Source organism: Hordeum vulgare, chromosome 5H, assembly GCF_904849725.1.
Source record: "Hordeum vulgare subsp. vulgare chromosome 5H, MorexV3_pseudomolecules_assembly, whole genome shotgun sequence".
Taxonomy (NCBI): Eukaryota; Viridiplantae; Streptophyta; class Magnoliopsida; order Poales; family Poaceae; genus Hordeum; species Hordeum vulgare.
The window spans coordinates 474,884,566-474,906,166 of record NC_058522.1 but is presented as its reverse complement, the minus strand read 5'-3'; the positions used below and the strand labels follow the sequence as shown (position 1 = coordinate 474,906,166).

The 21,601-nt window shown below is 47.6% G+C and overlaps 3 protein-coding genes across 3 annotated transcripts; 1 reads left to right on the top strand and 2 right to left on the bottom strand.

Moving 5' to 3' along the window:
• The first annotated feature begins 8,084 nt into the window (after window positions 1-8,084).
• On the top strand, window positions 8,085-12,516 carry LOC123399243 (probable WRKY transcription factor 2). The gene is made up of 6 exons (XM_045093665.1): window positions 8,085-8,640; window positions 9,366-9,846; window positions 10,378-10,518; window positions 10,626-11,353; window positions 11,433-11,630; window positions 11,755-12,516. The coding sequence occupies exons 2-6, from the start codon at window positions 9,388-9,390 to the stop codon at window positions 12,257-12,259; spliced, it is 2,031 nt and encodes a 676-aa protein (XP_044949600.1). The 5' UTR covers window positions 8,085-8,640; window positions 9,366-9,387; the 3' UTR covers window positions 12,260-12,516.
• Window positions 12,517-14,211: 1,695 nt separating this feature from the next.
• LOC123399242 lies at window positions 14,212-15,404 on the bottom strand. Its single transcript, XM_045093664.1, has one exon. It carries the CDS (start codon window positions 14,995-14,997, stop codon window positions 14,356-14,358), a length of 642 nt encoding a protein of 213 aa, XP_044949599.1. The 5' UTR covers window positions 14,998-15,404; the 3' UTR covers window positions 14,212-14,355.
• Window positions 15,405-15,491: 87 nt separating this feature from the next.
• LOC123399241 lies at window positions 15,492-19,476 on the bottom strand. The gene is made up of 2 exons (XM_045093663.1): window positions 18,974-19,476; window positions 15,492-18,841 (listed from the first exon to the last, which is right to left on the bottom strand). The coding sequence occupies exon 2, from the start codon at window positions 18,769-18,771 to the stop codon at window positions 15,763-15,765; it is 3,009 nt and encodes a 1,002-aa protein (XP_044949598.1). The 5' UTR covers window positions 18,772-18,841; window positions 18,974-19,476; the 3' UTR covers window positions 15,492-15,762.
• Between the last annotated feature and the right edge of the window lie 2,125 nt (window positions 19,477-21,601).

The window sequence follows — 21,601 nt, the reverse complement described above, 5'->3', positions numbered from 1 at the left end:
AATATGTTTAGACCAGTATCCATGATTTAGCGTATTATGGCCAAACATGTTTGCGAGGACAATTAGAGATTATAGTTGTTCATGCCATTCTTAAGTAGCTAGGATTGGATAATGATTTATCTTGAATGTCAACATGCATTAAAATGGTTGTGATGTCGTATGATGATATGGTATCCTCCTCTGAATGGTCGAGTGGCTTGACTTGGCACATGTTCACGCATGTAGTTGAATCAAAACCAACATAGCCTCCATGATATTTATTTTCATGGTGTTTATATCCTACTCATGCTAGTATGCAACGATGATTATTCATAAGCATGTTCATGACCGTCTTCGCTCTCTAGCTAGTCGCTTCCCAACCTATTTGCTAGCATTCACCTGTACTAAGCGGGAATACTATTTGTGCATCAAAATCCTTGAAACAAAGTTATTCCAGATGAGTCCACTATATCTACCTATATGCGGTATTACCCAGTCGTTCCAAGTAAATTTGCATGTGCCACCTCTAATATTTCAAATGAGCTTATGTTTTGTGTGCCTGAGCTGTTCATGGAGCGACAAGGGGTGGTCAGTATCTTCCATGCTAAGCAGCTTATTCTCATGATGAGTGTTTATTCACTCGTCCTTGCACAAGAGGGGCTGGTAAAAAGGGATTCCGAGTCCCGAAATCATAAATCACAAATAATTAAACAAAACTCCCCTTGGATTGTTGTTGGTATGGACGACACCCATGGATTCGGCTAGCCATGGAGTGTGTTTGTTGGTGGAGGGGGAGTAAACCTTTACCTTTACCGCTTGGGAACTGCCGCTAATTTATTTTGCATGGAAGATACCAATAACTCTTCGTCGTAACGTTGACAGGAGGGGTGTACCTCCCAAAATAAGTTTTCTCTGACTTTCATTGTGAGCTTTGGCACCACTACAAATCCATGCTTCCCTCTGCGAAGGGACTTTCGATTTACTTTCATGTTTTTTTTACTCTGAGTTATCACCTTCTCATAAATACCAGACCTGAGAGCACTCGTGTCATCCTCATGCTTTGTGTCTAGTTAAACCTTGTTTGCAGCATGACTGGATCTCCTGTACCATGAAATAAAATGTCTTGGCGCCGCTTGAACTTTGGAGGTGTTGTGCATTTATGTTTTGCGGTCTTAGAAAGGGCTAGCCAGATACCATTCTTGTCATATTATATCATGATTGTTTTGACAAAGTGTTAGCGTTTGAGTTATCTTATTATCGCTCACTAGTTGATTATGCCATTGATATGAGCTAATATAATTTCTAAGGGTTATTGCTGATATGATTAGTCATGATTTATGCTAAAAACATGTGTGCTCTCTCAGCGTGTATATGTAAACAAGAAAAAAAGAGTTCATAAAAGTTTTTTTTATCATTTTTAGTTTGTCAACTGAATTACTTGAAGACAAGTAATGGGTTAAGCTTGGAGGAGTTGATACGTCTCCATCTATCTACTTTTTCTAACGATTTTACTCTTGTTTTAGACTCTAATTTGCATGATTGAATGAAACTAATCCAGACTGACGCTGCTTTAAGCAGAAATACCATGATGTTTTTTTTGTGCGGAAATAAATTTTCTCATAATTGGATGAAACTTTCTCAAGATTTTTTATTGAATAAAAGAAAAATAGTAGAACCAAGACCCACTGGAAGGGGTGCCCCAGGCGGCCATTAGGCACCGGGGCACGCCACCCTGGCGCGCCCTGGTGGGTAGTGGGATCCTCGGGGCTCCGCTGACCCTAACTCCAGGAGTATAAATCCTATTTTTAAAGAAAAATATAGAGAGGAAGTTTCATCGCGTTTCACGACATGGAGCCGCCGTCACCTCCTGTTCTTCATCGGGAGGCCAGATCTGGAGTCCGTTTGGGGCTCCGGAGAGGGGAATCTTCGGTCTTCGTCATCACCAACCCTCCTCCATCGCCAATTCCATGATGCTCCCCACCGGGAGTAGTAATTCCATCGTAGGCTTGCTGGTCGGCGAGGAGTTGGATGAGATTCATCATGTAATCGAGTTAGTTTTGTTAGGGCTTGATTCCTAGTATCCACTATGTTCGGAGATTGATGTTGCTATGATTTTGCCATGCTTAATGATTGTCACTAGGGCACGAATGCCATGATTTCAGATTCGAACCATTTATGTTTTCACCATTATATCTATGTCTAGATCCGATGTTGCAAGTTATATGCACGTACTATGTGTTAGGATCCGCATACTCCAGAGTGAGAATAATTGAGACTCTTTCCGATGATTACCGCAGTATGAGAAGTTCATGTGTTCACTATGTGTTATGCTTTCTTCCGGTTCTTTATTAAAAATAGGCCTTAATATCCCTTAGTTTCTTATGAACCCCATTGTTATGAAAGGGTAGAACAAAAAATGACATGCAAGTTCTTTCCATAAACACATATGGCTATTTACGGATTGCATGCCTACAGTATATCAAAGACCGGTGATATTGCATACATGCCGCAAGTTGTCTATCCACGGTATGTGCCACGTGCGCACGATTTTGCTCGACCATTTGTCGTGATAAAATATGAAATTCGTCGCATGAGTTCTTTTTTGCGTCTTTATTTTCCACATGCCATGAAGAAGGAAAAAGTCCAAAATGAACCTTGAACTCGTAGAGGCTAGCGAAATCGAACCCTAATGTCCAAATCCCTGAAATTAGCACTCTGAACTCTCAAATCCCAGTCTAAATTAAACCCTGGAGTGGTTTTGGGCAGAAATACGCTTACGTGGCATAGTCAACCGGGATTCTTTGACTGATGGGCCCATGCTGACAGATGGGACCGTTGTAAGTGGGATAAATCGATTGGGGATTTCTCTTCGGCGGCGACAGGGGCAATTGGGGATTCTCTTCTCAGCTAGGGTTTGCACGGCGGTGACAGGGGCGATTGGGGATTTCTCGTCGGCGTACGGCGGTGGGCAGCGCGATGTCGTGGTCATCGGGGTCTTCCTCTGCCCCCGGCTTCCGTCGTGCGTCTGGTAGGCAGGGCATGGATGCGAGGTCGCCGGTCCCATACCGCCAGGGAGCTATGGAGTATGAGCCGGCGAAGATGTGCCACTGCAACCCAAGGAGGAAGGCACCCAGATGGATTTCGTGGAGCGAGACGAATCCAGGGTGGCGGTACTATGCGTGCGTGGATGCAATGGTCAGTTTCCCACAATTTTTGCTAGCATTTGTGTTCTTCGTCTATTTGGTGATTGATTTGTTTTGCAATTGAATAGCATGGTGGTTGTGGTTTCGTTGAATGGCATGATCCTCCATTGCCAAAGTTTTTTAGTGATTTAATTGGGGATTTGAGGAATGAGGTGAGGAAGCTCAAGGGTGATGGTCGTCTGGCTCGGGCTGAAGATGCATTTGTTCCTGCATTGGATGAAGATGAAGCAGGAGCAAACATGCTTGCTATGAAGAATCTCCAAGAGCAGTTGAAGATGAAGAATGCAGAGTTGGATGCAATAAAAAACAAATATATAAATCTGTTTTATGTGTTCATTATCTTTGTCCTTGGTTTGGTGTTAGGGAAATATGTAGTTTAATGAATTTGTGCCCTTTGTAATGGAGTTTGTGAACTGGCAAGTGCAGTGTGTGTGGTTTGTGTAATGTGTACTGGTTCTATGCAAGATAAGTGATGGTTTATGCAGTGTGTAATGTGCAATGAACTGCAGTGTGTAATGTGTACTGGTTTATGAATTGAAATGAACAACAGATGATATATGAGTCATAAACAAGATAGGTGCAATGAACAATAGAGTCTGCAATACATAATATGATCTCCATCAGGTTCTTACAACCACAAAAGCATCAGGCTTGCATCAGTTCTTACAACCACAAAAGCATCAGGTGCTACATCAGTTCTTACAACCACAAAAGCATCAAGTGTTACATCAGTAGTTGCCACTGCAAGTGAAGTATGAGTAAGATGGAATTGAAGAAGCAGATCTTCCCCTCTTTGCTCCTCTTCCTCTGCCTCTCACAACTGCAGTTTTTGGTGTTGGAGCAGCTTGAGAAGGACCTGTTGCAGTTCTTGGAGGTTTAAACTGCCTTGTTGTTGCTGGAGCTTGAGATGCAGGTTGAGAGCTAGATGATCCACGAACATGAGAGCTAGTAACATTGCCAGTAGTGTCCTGGAAACATTGGCAGTAATGTCAGTCATTCACAGCAATGAAAAATTATGAAAAATCATCTGAAAATAGTTATATTACCTCTATTCTGGATCTTTTCTTGGCAGTCTTCACTAGATGGACATTTTTCTTCTTGCCTTTCTCTGGATTCTTTTTACAATCAGACTTGTTGTGCCCTGTTGTGCCACACATTGAACAGACTATAATTGTGCCATGTTTGCTCATTTTCTTGCCCACTGGTTTCTCATGCTCTTCCCTCTTCCTTGCATTCTTTTTGGGCCTCCCTGGCATCCTAACATAACCAGGTGCTTGTGGCCTAGGATTAGCAGAAATAGGCCACATCTCCTCACCCTCCACAGGTTCCAAGCAATGGTCATAAATTCTATTGAATGTTTCAATGTTGTAGCAAGGATCAATGTAGTCATCCACTTGTTTCTTGCACTTGTATATTGATGCTATGGCATGAGAGCAAGGTAGGCCAGAGAGCTGGAAGTAACCACAAGAGCAAGTTCTTTTCTGCAAACTGACTGTGTATTGCCTTCTTCTCCCAATGAGCAACTTGACTTCATACCCATCTTTGCCATTCCAGAGCACCTCCATGAACTGGGTTCTTGCTATGCTTGCTTGCAATTTTTTCAATATGCTAGGGCATATTTTTCCTTGAAATTTTTCACCTTTTTCCCTCTGCTCCTGAATCCTAGTGAATATTTTCTTTCTTATTTTCTCTTGCATGGAAATTATTGGATAGAACCTTGCATCCACAATTGCATGATTGAAAGACTCACACAAATTGTTGTCCATTAATTCACACTTGGAACCAACAGGAAAATATGCCCTAGCCCAATGTGTGGGTTCTGTTTTCATCATATCCTTGACACCATCTGGTGTTTCTTGTGCAAGCTTGGCTTTGTAGTAGTTGAAATCTTGGATGTTAGCTGCTTTGGCAACTGCCCAAAAAAATTTCTGCCACTCATGTGCCCTGTGCTTCTTTCTCCAGTTGGCATAGATATGCCTAGCACACATTCTGTGCTCTGCATTTGGCAGATAATCACTCATGGCATTTATCAGTCCCTTTTGCTGATCTGAGATGAATACCCAACCATCTCCATTGTTGTTAATATCCAGATCTTTAATAAGTAGTCCAATAAACCATTTCCATGACTCATTTGTTTCTTGCTCAACTACAGCCCAAGCCAATGGATACATCTGATTGTTGGCATCTCTGGCTATAGCACAAAGTAGTTCACCCTTCACAGCTCCTTTGAAGAAACATCCATCTAATCCAAGTACCTTCCTGCAACCAGCTTTAAATCCTTCCTTCAATGCCTTAAAGCATACATAGAAGCTCTGGAAAACATTTTGATCCATGATTTTTGGATCCAAACACACAGCCACAGTACTACCTGGATTACTCCTAAGAAGCTCCAACTGATAGTCAAAAACCCTGGTGTATTCATTCTTCAACCCACACATTAGTCTGTCCATAACAATCTTCTTTGCATGCTTGCATTTTGAGGTGGATACATCAGCAAACATATCTTGAAACACAGTGGCTTTCATGCTGTCAATCTTCCACATTGGATTTGCAAGTATAAAGTGTTCATACCTTTGTGCAATAACCTTGGAGGTCACAAGTTTGTTCTCTCTGTTTTGGGCACAATGGTGTTCATCATTCAATGTAATGACTTGGAATCTGCTTGTCCTTGATGTCTTTGCTGCATAAATCAACCAAGGACAGCCATCCCAGACACACTTGGCCCTCACTCCGTCTGACTCTGGTTTTTTGAACACAATGCTTCTTTTTGTCACCAGCCCATATCTCCTCAGTGCTTTCACAAATTGGTTCTTGCTTCTAAAGACCATTGACAACTCAAACTTTGGAATTTCTGTGTCATTCTTGTATCTTGGAAACCTGCTCTTCCTCCTCATTGACTTTCCATCTGAATCTTCACTGTAAGAGTAGTCCTCATCTGATGAATCATAGTTCCAGTCCTTCTCATCTCCATCCAGCTGTTCCTCCATGTTTGCAATCAAATTAATTGGGACTGCTTCAGTGAGATCTCTTCCAATTCAGCTTTTAGTATCCTTCATTTTTTTTTTAAATTTCCTGGCATGCCTTCTTAGCTCTACCACTTCTGAACCTTCACCACTGTCCTCACTATGAGGCATGTATTCAGGGTCACTGTCACTGTCCTCACTATGTTCACTGTCAGCAACTGGAGCTGACATCAAAGGTTGTTGTGCAGCAACAGGAATTAGGCTTACATCAACAATTTGTGGCATTGTATCAGAAACATAAGTTTGACTTGGATTGCAAAGTTGGGAAAACACAGGCTCATCAATATCAGTGGCCACTGGATGTCTCCTTGCTGTTGAATGCTTCACAGGACTAGAAATTATTTCAGTAATAACACCTCTGTCATTAGGAACTAGAACAACATCTTCAGAGTCAGCTTCAACAGTCATGACAGGAGGTTGATCATCACTGATATGCATTTCATCCTCAAAATCACTGCAGCTACTACTATCCTCAGTATCCTCCTCCCCATGATACTCAACATAAATATCAGCCACTCCTCCAACACATATATACTCACCCATCTCAACACACTTCCTGTCATCATTCAAGAATACCAATCCATCTGCCAGAGCTTTCCCAGGAATGAGAAAATAAATCTTCATTGATTCTTTCAGCTGCACATGATCCTTCAAGTACCCTTTTACTTCCTGCAATGATAGTTTGTCCCTCTTGATTTCTGAATACTCCTCATTACCTCCAACATAATCTAACTTGGGACCAATGCGGATGAACTCGCCACCCAAATGAAACCTAACATTTAAAATCTCTGTCGGGTCCATGGTTTACTGAAAATAAACACAACCATATCAGTCTTCTGCGATACTAATACCATATAAACAGAAAAATCGACTTCAAATCTAACAAACCCCATTCTTTTCCCCTTGTAACCCTAACCCTAATGCTACGAACAGAGACCTCCAGACGAAGCCAAGAACAGCAAGATTTCGGGGGCATACCTTTTCTCGTTGCTCGTCGCAGTTCGCCGTTCCGATCGTCGTCGCTGCGGTCGATCATCCGCCTGTCGCCATTGTCGCTGCCGTAGCAGAGGAAAAGCAGGGGAGGCGACGCCTGGACTTCTAAGTTGGATGGGCTTCGGGCTCCTTCGACTGGACTAGAAGGCTACATAAACCCGAGTAGACGGGCTCTCTCAGTGGGCCGGCCAAGTTTGATCCTGCCTAACTGGAAAAAAAAGAGAATCCCGGCTCTGTTTGTTTGGCAATGCCTTCAGGGTTTAATTTAGACTGGGATTTAAGAGTTCAGAGTGCTAATTTCAGGGATTTGGACATTAGGGTTCGATTTCGCTAGCCTCTACGAGTTCAAGGTTCATTTTAGACTTTTTCCCATGAAGAACCACGCGCTGCGATGGCGCGGCCAACGACCACAAAATCACACTACTAACTCATTACTACGCGCGCCTCCTTTGCAACCCCGTTGCCCCTGTTTTGTTTTCCTGCCACGCTCACTCACCTGGTCAGTCAAACCGCTCTCCTCTCCTCTCCTCTCCGCCCCGCCGATGCTGCGCAAGAAATGGTTGACGCAACTGCCGTCCCCTTTGCTTTCCAGCGAAAGTAGGGAGCCGTTTCCCGCTAATCGCTCCGTAAAACCACAAATAATCAGCATTAACCCAGCCCCCAAAAATCAGCCTCCACCATGTAAAACGCCATTCACCAACGACCATCCATCCATGCCAGTATACAGCACTAGTACAAAAAATACAAAGTTGCGGAGTAAATCTTCTCATTTAGAGCAGAGAAAACAAACAAACAAACAAAAATTGGAGCGAGGCCGAGGCTGAACTGAGGACAGCTTTTTGCCAATTAGTAGAGTGGGAGCAGAGCACTGGCAGCAACGGAATCATCCTCTCCTCTCCTCTCCTCCCCTCCCCTCCCCTCCAACCCCACCTTCTTCCTCGCCTTCGCCTTGGTCAAACCGCCTTTCGCTCTTCTCTATCCCCCACCCCACCCCTTAAAAAAAGTGGAGAACCCAGGGGCTGGGAATCGAGGCAGCGGGGCGCCTCCTCAATCAACCTCCCTCCCTCCCTCCCTCCTCTGCTTCTTGCGGCGTGTTTCTCGTTTTCCGGGGGCCGGGGAGCTCTTCTTGGTCAGTGGAGACCTACCCTCGTCTGTCTGCGCCCGGCAAGATCTTTGTTTCCCCCCCCCGTCTGCGGCGGCTCCCTCCCTCCCTTCTTCTTTCTTGGTTGGTGAGAGGGCTGGAGAGAAAAAAAAGGATCGAGACCGGCACAGCCCTGCCCGAAATTCACCGGTCTCTGCAGGGAAAAAAAATTAGGTTGTTTCTTCTCCGTCGCCGGTGGGAGCATATGATCTGTATCGGCTTCTGACCGCCCCAATCCGTCCGCCCGCCCGCCTTCTATTTTTGGGGGAGAGGAGGAAGGATCAATCGTCCGGTATCCGAGGTACCGCCCGCTCGAGGAGGTGCCGATTGGGCATTTCTTCCTTTTCCGTCCGCCTTTATTTCGCTGTCTTTGTTTCCGCTCATCGCCTCCGTCCTTGCGGCTGATTCGGCACCGGAATTGCTCGTCCGGGAGTTATTGATGGTTACTGAGACGGGTTGCCTGTAAAGTTTGCATCTTGGTTTCAAATTTTTACCCAGCCATAAGTTTCTGCCCCCTGTTTTTCTCAACAGAAAAAAAATGATTCTTATTTCAGTTATGGAATCTTCCATTCCGCGTCGAGATTGCATCTCGTAATTCATGTCCGGGGATTCAGTTCGTCACGAGCAGCGGGTTGGATTCTCCGTTTCATGTCAAATCTATGTCCTCTGTTTATTTTCTTGTGCATGGATTCAGAGCCCATGCCTGTAGAATTTACAGCATTTCCGTGTGAGTTCAGTGGTTTAATGAAGGTTTCAGTTCCCCTGAATTTATTTCTTCATCTGTACCTATTGCCATGATGTAGCCCAGCAGAAAATAGAATTATGTTGGTCTGTGTAGTGTGTACTGCCCATTTATGATTGGTTGCCTTTCATGTCATAGCATCTGCATAATTTGTTGTGCTTAGTGATTCTGATCAGCATTTATTGTAAGCTGTACTACACTGAAAAGGAAGCTTTTGCTTAATTTTACACTCAAGCATCTAAAATATTTTGACAGTACTAATATGGTACACCTTGTTGTTTCAGCTGAGGAAGATTTCTTGCTCCCATGGCCGGCACCAGCGACCGTGGATCCCTCATGGAGGACTGGATGGCCATGCCCCCGACGCCCAGCCCGAGAACGCTCATGTCAAGCTTCTTGAACGAGGACTTCAGCTCTGGTCAATTCTCCAATTTTTTCGGCGAACATGTGAGCAACAAGCCCCATGATCAATCAGAGAAGAGAGGAGAGCTTGTGGATTTGAGGGAGCAAGTGCCTGCTCAGCCACCTACAGCTATGCCCCAAAAGGATTTTTCCCTGCAACCAAATTCGTTCAATGCTAATCAGAAATCAAACCCACAGGGATCTCTAGCTGAGCGCAGGGCTTCGAGGGCTGGTTTCAGTATCCCCAAGATCGATACATCTCGTGTGGGTTCGTCCACAGTTATTCGATCACCCATAGCAATTCCACCTGGTCTTAGTCCAACTACTCTTCTTGAGTCACCTGTTTTTCTCTACAATTCTATGGTATGCCATCTTCTCATAACTGGTTTTCTATTGTGCTATGACACCGATAATTACTTCCTCCATCCGGGATTAATAGGCTGGAGGGCAACGGGAGCCCGTCCGTGGGCTTTCGCTCTTCCCTCGATTACCCTTCGTGTTGTTTCAGATTCTGATACAATCAATTGTGAATCGTTAGTAATTACCAGTAAGCACATGAAAGTTCCATTTACCAAACATTTAGTTTTCCTGAAGTATATTAAGAACATTTATCATTGTCTTGTTTTTGCACAAAACATTTGTTGTGCTGTGGCATATGGTTTTGTCAGTATAGAGACCTGTGACTACAATGTTGTTTAGTTCCTATCATGCAGAATATTACTGTCCCAAAAATGATCTCTGTTTAGAAATTTATAAAGTTGTAAATTTTGTTCTATGTCTTGACTTCAAACTCGATAATCTTAATTCAACACTCACAAATGTTCAAATACATATGTGCTCACCACATGATATTCGCTATGTGAATGTGTCTGAAATGATTATGATCTGTTACAGGCACAGCCTTCTCCAACCACTGGCAAACTGTTTGTTGCTTCAGCGGCTAACTCAACAATGCCACCAGATAGTACGTTTAGTAACGATGTTTTCTCCTTCCAACCCCACTCTGGGCCAACAAGTTACTCAAATGTGGAAAAGGTAATATCCTTGATTGTTAGCACTTATTGTTTGCCTTCTACTCTTCACTCTTTTTATTGCCCCACTTTTCTATGCATTTACATGCCTGTTCTTTTAATGTTATACAGGGTTACAATGTTTGCCACCAAAACCAGTCGATGTCAAATATGCATCAGCAGGGATCCAGTCTTCAGTCAAGCTTTACTGCAGTGAAGGACAGTGCTGATGAAGCGATTGTTAAACCGAAGACATCTGATTCTATGTTCAGTGATAATCACACTTCTGAAGAACAGGAAGAGAACGAGGAAGACCAAAATGAAGAATACTCTTCTGCCACAAATAGCAACCCAGGTGAAGATGGATATAACTGGAGAAAATATGGACAGAAGCAAGTTAAGAGCAGTGAGCATCCAAGGAGCTATTACAAATGCACACACCCAGATTGTCCTGTCAAGAAAAAGGTGGAACGCTCTCAAGATGGTCAGATAACAGAGATAGTCTACAAGAGTTCTCACAATCACCCTTTGCCGCCTCCAAACCGCCGCTCAGGTATCCCTTCGTCACAAATCAATGATCCACAAGTCCATGTCCTAGAGAGACCCGGTTTGCATGCAGGGCTCAATACTGCATCTTTGTGGGAAAATGGTAAAAGTGAGTGCATCCAAGATGCGCAGGGTGTCGAGGGAAGATCGGCTGCTTGCCCTCCTGTATCTGCATATGGTGATACATCTATCATGGAGTCCCAAGATGCAGCTGATGTGTCGTCAACGCTGTCCAATGAGATTGATAGAGCAACACAAGGCACCATTTCTTTAGACTGTGATGGAGGTGAAGATGAGACTGAATCCAAAAGAAGGTTAGTGTCCCCCTCCACTTAACCACTTAACACAGCCATGATGATATTTCTATTCATTGATGAACCTGGTTATTTTCAGGAAACTGGATGCTTTAGCTGCTGTTACCCTTCCTACTGCGACCACCACCAGTTCGATTGACATGGTGGCTGCAGCGTCAAGAGCTGTCCGGGAGCCTCGTGTTGTCGTTCAGACAACAAGCGAGGTTGACATCCTTGATGATGGTTACCGCTGGCGCAAGTATGGTCAAAAGGTTGTCAAAGGAAACCCAAATCCAAGGTCAGCTCAACGGCATTCATGTTTCACTCACAAATTGATCATTTTGTGCAATGTTTGAAACTCTTGGTATTCATTCATCCTGAACCCTAAGATTGTAACACCATCTTATCTTATTTACCTGCAGGAGCTACTACAAATGTACACACCAGGGCTGTTCAGTGCGCAAGCATGTGGAAAGAGCGTCGCACGATCTGAAATCCGTGATCACGACATATGAGGGGAAGCACAACCATGAAGTTCCAGCAGCCAGAAACAGCGGCAACGGGGGCTCCGGCTCCGGCAGCGCCCAACCCTCCGCACCGCAGGCCAATATCTCGCACCGCAGGCAAGAACAAGCGCAAGGCAGCTATCCTCAGTTTGGCGGCGCGACTCCCTTCGGTTCCTTCGGTCTCCCGCCGAGAGGCCATCTGGGGGCGGCAGGCAACTTCCACTTCGGGATGGGCCCTCCAGGCATGTCGATGCCACCAATGCCCGCCGCCCGTCACCCTCCGTCGATGATGCAGGGCTACCCGGGCCTCATGATGCAGGAAGGGCAGATGAAGCCGGAGCCGGACCAGCAGTCCGGCTTCGCGTCGGCGTCGGCTTACCAGCAGATGATGGGCAGGCCCCCCTTCGGTCCCCAGATGTAAATAATAATAGGATGCAAAAGAAAGGAAAAGATAGATGATGTGCTCCGGCTTGCCTGTATACATGGTAGGATTGCTACAGCATGCATAGCTTCGTTCTAGTTCTTCTTTTGGTCACTCCAATTTTTTTCTAAAAAAAAAAATCTTGTGGGCATTTTTTGTAAGAAAAGGATGCAGAGGACGGTTCTCATATCTTTCTTGTTTGGAATCATATCAGAAAGAAAAGGGATGGCTTCTATGCCAATTGGGAATTGCTTAAATCGATCGGTGAGGTGTTAGCAAAGCAGCCCATATGGTTGTGCTTGTGAAGTGCCACTAGTACAACTGGTGCTTTTCGTAGGTGTCTGAAAGAAACATTGGTTGCCATTCTCTGACGCCCTGACCTGCACTAGTTTTTGATTTGCAAACACCAACTCCCTACGATCCATAATAAATGTCCTAGTTTTGAATTTGAATTGAACTAACCTTAGTTAAAATTTCGATGCTTATTTTGGATCGGAGGGAGTAGCATTCTGTTTATTTCTTTGTTTTTGCTATTATTATCCAGTTGACTGAAAATCTTTGTCGTTTTGATTGGCTTGATTTGGAGGCTATGTTGGGACAAGCAACCGAGGTGGTGGCGGCCTCATCCCCAGCAAGGGCGAGCTGACAGGAATGATGGCGACGCTTGATGTCGCCACCAGAGGCAAGGCAGGTGTGGGTGCAGGGGTCGTCTGCTTCGTGAAAGATGGGTGCATATGCCTAGACGGCCCACTCAAGTTAGACAGAATAACCAGATCGGCGTCGTTGCTTTCGGAGCAGCGCCGACCCAATGAAGACACAACCAACTTCAACTATTTAGAGGGAGGGGAAGAGAGATGTTCACCCGATCTCGTAGCTAGGGGATGAAGATGCACTTCCAAATAACACTTTCAAACCGGATTTTCAAGAATCTTGTCGGTTTTCGACGAGGAATAACAAGGGCACAAGGGAAGGGCCTCCATGGAAGAAGGACACACATGGGGATGCCAAGCCGTGAGGGGTGTAACATCCCAAAAAATAAAATAAGATTCGGAAAGTTAATAAATTAAATATATTTTCTTGAGAATCTGAGTAGTATTTGAAGCTTTTGGATTTTAAATAAAAATTATTTGGTTTTCATTATTTATTTTTTACTGGGAGTTTAAAAATATTTTGGGAATGTTTTAGAACCCTAAGAAATTTTTGGGGAATATTTACAAAGCCCACGATAAGATTTTATGAAATATTGAGTTTGTAAATGAAATATATGCTGGAAATATTTTAACTAGACTCCAAATATTATATTTATTTGTTAGTTTTTAATTGTTTATGTAGAATTTTCCAAAGGAATGGATTGGTTTTAAACTCTAATTCATTCCTAACAAAGTACTCCCTCCGTCCTAAAATAATTGTCTTAACTTTATACTACCTCTAGTATGAAGTTATATTAATTTTAAGGCACTTATTTTAGTACGGGAAAAGTACAAAATAAATAAAACACAACCCAGAGCAGCCCCTAACTCGACCCAAGGCCCACCCCATGTATCAAATTTTTTCAAAACTTTGAAATGTGATGATTTTCTTTGAATGTTGTTTTATGTGATATCCCCCTCCCAAGGACTAAGCTTCGGTGTCGTAACTGCAGGTGCCTTTAAGTCCGTGATATGCGGCCCATTCGGTGTCGTAACTGCAGGTGCCTTTTAAGTCCGTGATATGCGGCCCCGTATATCACGGACTTAAAAGGCACCTACAGTTACACACCCTTGCCACTTTAACGCCCACGTCAGCCCACCTCGCATGATCTCGAACTTGATTCTCATTTAGACTGAACTAACAATTTTTTCAAAGATCTCTCTCATCCAAGTGAGATGTTTAATTTTTTTATTACAAAAAATGATATGTTTTTTCTAAAGAGCACCAGTATGATATGATATGCTGTTTCTGGTAGGTGTTGCAACTCGGAAGGAAGATTTGCCATTCTGACGACGATACTGAACGAACCAAGCGAAGCCACAGTTCTGATCTTCTTCCCGCGCGAACAAACTACAAATTTGCTCCAGGCGCCACGCGCACGCACGCGCGTCTTGGCCGGTCTCGGTTCAGCACGCCGGCGCCCTGGTGACGGAGCCTTCGAAGACGACGACCTCGTCGCCGGCGGCCACGCCGTGCCACTCGAACGACCGCGCCTCGTCCATCACGCTCTGCCCGTGGATGAAGAAGTAGCCGCCGTCCGGGGGCAGCGGGAACCCGGACCCGGACGCCGCGCCCCGCTCCAGCTCCCCGCGCAGCGCCGACACCGCGCCCCGCGCGCGCACCGCCATCTCCACCCGCCCCGCGCCGCACCGCGACACCACCTTCACCCGCAGCGGCGGCGCGACGGCGCCGTCCCGCTCCCGCCTGGCCGACCTGGCCGGCCTCCTGGTCCCGTCCTTCCTATCCTTCCGACGCGGCCGCCTCTCGTCGCCGTCGAGGGCGACGTGGATGACGGAGCCCTCCACGACGCCGTACCGCTCGGTGACGCCGGCGCCGGCGCTGTCGTCGTCGACGAGCGCGTCGCCGTCGTGGAAGAGGGACATGGCGGCGGCGGGCCAGCCGGTGCGCCCCTGGAGCTTGTGCTTGATGTCCTGGACGGTGTCGAAGAAGCCCACCTCCATCTTGAACGGCCCCTCCCCCGACGACGACGAGCACACGAAGGTCACGTCCATGGCCGGCCGCCCACCCAGCACGACCAGCCAACGCATGGCATTTATATCGTGGATGAGAATGCATTGCGTGTGAACATTGGATTTGATGAATGATCAGCTGCCAGACAGCATGAATTTCCAGTGAGCACCCATCCATTGGCCTGCAGCAGAGAGAGCTGAGAGTACTTCAGACTTGATGCATGATATCAAGATTCCTCAGCCGTTGCTAATCACGCAGAGTGGCCTTCGTTTCCCCCATCCATCTCACAAATTTGGCATGCCGGCTATTTTGTTCCTGATTGTTTGTCATGTCGGCTATTTTGTGCAGGAGAACTTTGCTGGTGAAATGACAGGCTAAAAAAGATGGGGGCAATGCAAATTCTGGAGCTGTCTGAGAAATTCAGCATCAGAATAGCAAGGTGAAGACTGCATTGCATCAAATCAGTTGCACAAGGGGTCACAAAGCACAGTTATCTTATCTTCTAAAATGTTCAGCTAATAACACACAGCAGTTACTAGGACATAGCAACATCTCCAGGTCACATGTGTCATCAGGGAATTCATCCATATTGCCCAGAATTTCATCAAAGAAAATCCAGAGGTGGAATTCAGGAGACAGGACTGTACACAGCAGGTTGGTTAACTAAGTTGTCAAGTTACACATGATCTGATAATCAGACTAGCTATCATCTCTGTGATCTAACAAAAAACGTGTCGGCGATCAGGAATATCAAGCAGTGAATTGCAGACACAGCAAAGAACAACAAGATACCAAATCTAGACGCTACCAATGTCGAACAGCCCGCACGGTTCTGCATCGTCTCAGATTTTGCTGCGGTACCTAACCAGCTTCGCGAGCGTCTCCTGGGCCGCCAACGTCTGGGCATGGTCGTGCCCAAGCATGACCGTCCTGATGCTGATGCAGGTCCTGCACAGCTCCTCCCCGCCGTCGAACAGCCCGCCCCGCACCAGCAGCTTCGCCCTCGTCTCGAGCAGCGTCGCCTTCAGCAGCGCCATCTCATGCCACACGAACTCGTCGGCATGGTTGTCCGACCGCAGCTTCTTCTTCTTCCAGCACAGCGGTCCCTGCTTCAGGTCCTGCATCCGCGACGCAGCCGACTTCTCCGCGTCCTCCAGGACGTTGGTGCACACCTTGAGCAGCTCCAGCGCCGAGCCGCAGCGAGAGAACGCCATGAACGCCTGGATTGCTAGGGGCAGCGCTATCTTCTTGATGAAGAGCACCAGATCGACCGGCTTGAGTTGCACCACCGGTGGCTCCGATTTGAAGCCAAACAGAAGGAATGCACTAGCCCACATGTGGTCTGAGTTCATGGACATGTTGCCGGTCCTTGTGACACCGGATACCGCTGCCGATGCCGGTGCCAGACTGCCGCTGATCTTGCCGAACAGCTGCACGATCGGGTGGAACTGAATCCAGCAACCTGGACGCTGAGCTGTTTTTCGCGCCAAGCCAAGTTTTACCAGTAAATGCGCCGACTCCACCTCTGCTTTTCTTGCCTGTGGCTGTAGAAAGCAGTGTGTGCCACACAAGAGTGCTGCCTTAAGTGATTCACTCAACAGCTGAATGCCATTGGCTTTTGTTGGCAGCTTGCTGGCCATGGCAGCTAGTAGGGTCGATGACATGGGCGATGGAGCTAGCCAAGAACCTACTGTGATCATCCTCAAGGCAAGGCCGCCTCCTTTCACCTGGTCCATCAACGCGAAGCAGAAGACCAACACCTTGATCAGGAACAAATTGTTCTGCCATAAGTTGTCATCACCGGAACAGAGCACAATCATGTTCTCGTTCAGCGACACGCGCTCGACAGCCTCGAAAAGGATACCAGGATCGATCATCAACTCGGACAACAGCGAACCGACGAGCCACAGCCCGAAGCTCACTCGCCCCAGCTGCTCATCGAATTTCTTCAGAACTTCCAGCTCCTCGGGAGGGTAATCCTTCTTCTTTTTCCCCTTTATCAAGACCATAGCTTCATGAAACGAGAGCTGAGGAAGATGCACTGGCTCAAGGTTCATGAGATGCGGCAGCCGTGTTGTCACGACGACATGGCTCGCTCCGGTGTTTCTAGGTATGAAATCTTGCAGGTCCTTCCCTTCCCACCAGTCCCTCTCGCTCTCGAGGTTATCGATTATGAGCAAGTAGGGCACATCCCTGAAAAGCTCTCTCTTCACCCTTTGAAATGCGTCCAACTCTTGCTCCTCGAAGCTCCTGATCCTGCCGTGCTCCTTCTCGGCCTCGGCGCTGATATCCAGCCCCAGATACCCTGATAAATTCAGTATGTTCTGCCTCAGGTACCTCGCCTCGCCTCCGATCCACAATACCATCTTGTACCGCTGCGAGTACCGGTACGCAAACTCCAAGGCCAGCTCCGTCTTGCCAATGCCTGAAATGCCATTGATGCAGACCACATTGCCATTGACATGATCCTTGCTGTTGCACCTGAACCTTGACTTCCTGAGCTTTGATCTCTGCTTCTGAAGACCGACCTCTTTCGCAGCCGACAGATCGATCGCCGGATCAACGGATGCCTCCAACATTGGCTGCTTGAACTTGTGCACCTCCAAGCTGCTAAACCTGCCACTACTTGCCCTCACCCTATCACTGTCCTCATCAGCAAATCCTCCATCTGAAACACCACTAGACACACAATTAGGCATGGTGCTACCTCCTCCTGGGCACTCCACATCTTCGACTTCGCCGGCGCAACCGAAGAGCATTCCCTCGATCTCAGCAAGCTCTTTCTCCCTTCCAATGAAATGCTTGTTTCGCGGAAATGGCAGACCCTCAGTTCCCTCACTCTCCTTTTCGGCAATCGTGCCCCGGCCAAGCTTCGACTGCAGCACGGTGACCGCCCGCGACACACACCTGCTCCAGCTGCTCTCGTCTGTCTCGAGCTTCAGCTCATGGCACCGCATCAGCCCCTCGAACGCTTCCATGCCCTCCTTATCTTCAGGCTTGCCATCGAACAGCCCGGCGATGTCCGACGCCTGGCCGTCGAACAAGATGGGCACCAGGTTCCTCTTCTGAGCAAAGAACCGGATCTCCTCGAGGACGAACGGGTTGAGGAAGCCAGACACGGTGACCACCACGATGCCGTAGGCCACCGAGCAGATGATGCGGTCTGCGACCTCATGGCTGTGCGCGCCGGAGTACCTGGCCCGGTCGGCCGTGAAGGAGGCGATCCCCTGCAGCTCGAGCTCTGCCTTGAGCCACCTGCAGAACCTGGCGAGGGCCCCCCCCTGGCCGTGGAACCCGATGTAGACGTCGCAGCTCCGGAGCTTGCCGTTGGACATAGGCGACGCGACGGCGCCCCGCGTGAGCGAGACGCGCGGCACGGGGAAGGAGAAGGACACGCGCGGCGCCGGCCCGCCGTCGGAGGACCGCCGGCGCGGGTCCTGGGACTGGGACCGGGAGTCGTAGCCGCGCTCGGACGGCGGCGTGCGGGAGGCGCTCGTCGGCGCGTCCGTGTCCTCCGAGCGGAACCCGGCGGCGCGGTAGCAGGACGCCGGCGAGGGCAGCGCGGGGGTCCGGGAGGCCCTGGCTTCTCGGTGCGGCGGCGGCGGAGGATTAGGAGGAGGAGGAGGAGGCTCGGTGATCCGGGGGGAGATGTAGGGCGACTGCAGCGCGGAGACGAAGGCGGAGGAGGGCGGCGACGGCGAGCCGAGGTAGGGCGAGGCGGGGCTCGGCCAGCCGGAGCCGCCGGCATTGGCGGTGGTCTTGATGGTGAGGGGCTTGACGGCGGCGGGGACGCCGTCCTCGGGTTTGGGCGCACCAGTAAATGACGCGACTTTTTGCTCCCCCCCTTCCATGGTTAGGAAATCAATGGGAAGCTGGAGATCTCGGCGGCAAGAAGTTCATAGGAATTCGGTCCTCCTTTGCCTGTCAGAAATCCCCAATAACAAAGGAACAATCTGTTAAATTCTGAAACGAAGCAAACAAAAAATGAAGTTGCAGGAAACATGCAGCTTATTTGACCAAACCATACGGGCACGGATTGAGCAGGTTAATTACCAGAGAAATCTTTCAACTAGTAGCAAGGCTCCAAGAACACCAGCCGGACAGGAGAGGTTGTAGGACGTTGGAGAAAACATGGTCAACTTTTGATATGCTCCAATCCAGAGAGGTGCATGGGATGGTAGCCCTACCCCCTCCTACGCCTCTATGTGATCTTGTCCCTGCTCCAGAGCAAGCGGCCAGTCAAGGATGAGGTACTAGGAGGAGTGGCAGTACAAGTAAAGAAACTTTGGGAGTCGGTGGCCGTTTGAACTGTCAAGTACTCCCACCGCTATCTGCCTTGGAAATGGAGATGGCAAAAGTCTCAATGGACTGGACTGGGTGGGGAGATGACATCAAAAGGCAGGCAGGGCCCGTCCCAGAGGATGAGAGCTGGGAAGGAAAGAAGACCAAGACCGGCTGCAGCAGCAGCAGCAACGCCGATGATGATACTCGCTCGGAGGGGGGGTGGGGGCATGGTTTGTACCCTGTGCACAAGCAGGAAATGTACTGAATGAAGCAGGGGTTGTTAAATGGAGGAGTACCTAGTACTGGGATGCGCCTCATTAGTGTTTTCACTGGTGAGGGTGGGATGGCCATGTGTGCATAGATAGATAGATAGATTAATCAGTGGCCTCTTCATGTATACCGAGGGCCTGTTTGATTTTAATAAGTCAGGTGATTTAAAACCAGTGACTTATAAGTCACATTTGTTTGATTGTCATCTGATTTATAAGTCACCAGACCATACCTTCTCATCCCATTTTATATTATAAAAGGAGATTTGCTACACATACAGGAGGATTACGGGATGAAGGGATTACAGGGTGTCATGGCAGGTTCTAATTGGTCAATAGCAGAGGCATGGGCCAACCCCCGTTGAAATCAGGGAGGCATGTTTTAAAGGTTTGGAAGGAACCTGTAGAGCCCCTGTAAAAGCCTGTATGTCTAGCATTTTTGTTATAAAAGTCGAAAAGGTGATGGAGCCCACGTAAAAGTGGATGACTTATAAGTTTTAAGTTGAGGTGAAGCAACTTATGACTTATAAGTTGGGATGATTTATAAGTTGAATCTGTTTGGCAAAACAAATCATTTTTTTACATTTTTTAATTTATAAGTTGGTGACTTATTTGAAACCAAACATGCCCTGAGCCAGGGCAAATTCATGTTTTAGTGCTAGTATAGTACTACGTCTGCCATGGCGCCCTGCTGGCCCTACACTACCCTGCCGTGTAACCCGTCCCCAAGCGTTGCAGACGGAGATCTGGCCGTAGTAACTACGACTGGCGCCAAGGCTTTCTTTCGTGATCCTCCAACGGACGGCTGGCTTGACTGCTTTGGGGGATCATGCATGAGATGCTCGTGAATGTTGGGGCGGTCAGCACAGCAGATTTTGGGCGGGGCCGGAGCGGCCAGGCGAGGCGGGAAATTCAGCACTGTATCGTACTGACCTCCCCATTCAAGGCCAGGCCGGAGCGAGTGCGACGACGCCGACGGAGACGGACGACGGGACAAGGAAACCGGCTCGGCCACTGACCCCTCGCACATGCCCTGCTCCGGCACATGTATCGGAGGGTGCAGAGATCGCACTGCCTTGTGCCATCGGCATCGGCTCATGGGTGGATTGGATTCTCGTCTCTGGTGAAAACCTGAGATTGGTGCTATGGGTATCCTATTCCTATCCCTATCCAGCCAGGTTGAAATGTAGCAGAGCCCCTGAATCGAATTTGAGCAGCAAATCAGTCCTCGGATGTGCGCCCCCCCGGCGATGCACGTACCGTTTTGCAGCCACTCTGCCAAGACGGTAAGAAGTTGCCGCACCAAATCACAATTTGCACCGACCATTAAACTCACCTATACTCAGCCGGCTAAGTCATGAGCCCTAGTGAATAGGTAAACGCTTTCACCAGGCGCGCCGGCCGAATAGTTCGGTGGGTCACGCGCGGGCCACGGGCCTCGCTGGCAGGTGCATGCAATATTTTTTCGTTAAATTTGCTGCAACCATGTGTTATTTTGATACAAACGTTTTTCATGCAGTTTTTTCCTCGTCTAAATTTGTTGCAATCAGCGTTCATATTTGCTATAAGCGTTTTTTATTTACTACATTTGTCCAGTAAAAAAACTGCATATACGTTTGGTTGTAAATCGAGTTTGTTGGTTTTTTGCTACAACCGGCGTTTTGACTTTTGCTACAACCGTGTTATTTTTTGCTACAACCGGCATCTTTTTTGCTGCAACCGTTCACTAAAAAAGTAGCATACACGTCACGTAGATATTTGCTACAACCGACGTTTGACTTTTGCTACCACGCATCATCTTCTTCGGTTTTTTTTTGCTACGATCACGCAGATATTTTTTTTTTGCTACAATTTTTTTTTGTAACCGTTGATGAAAATTGCTGCATAGCGCCGAAATTTGTTGCATCGAGGAAAAAATGTTGCATGGAGATCTAACGGCGCGGCCCGCGCGCGGTCGGCCGAATCTTTCGACCGGCGCGCCGGCGCAGAGCATCGTCCTAGTGAATATCAATGGCCTATGTTGGGGTTAAGTTTGCAAGAAACACATTTCTAAAATTTCGGCAAAAAACACCACGCCTATGATAAACTTTGTGCAAATATCACTGCCTAGCAGGTTATAGTGTTTTAG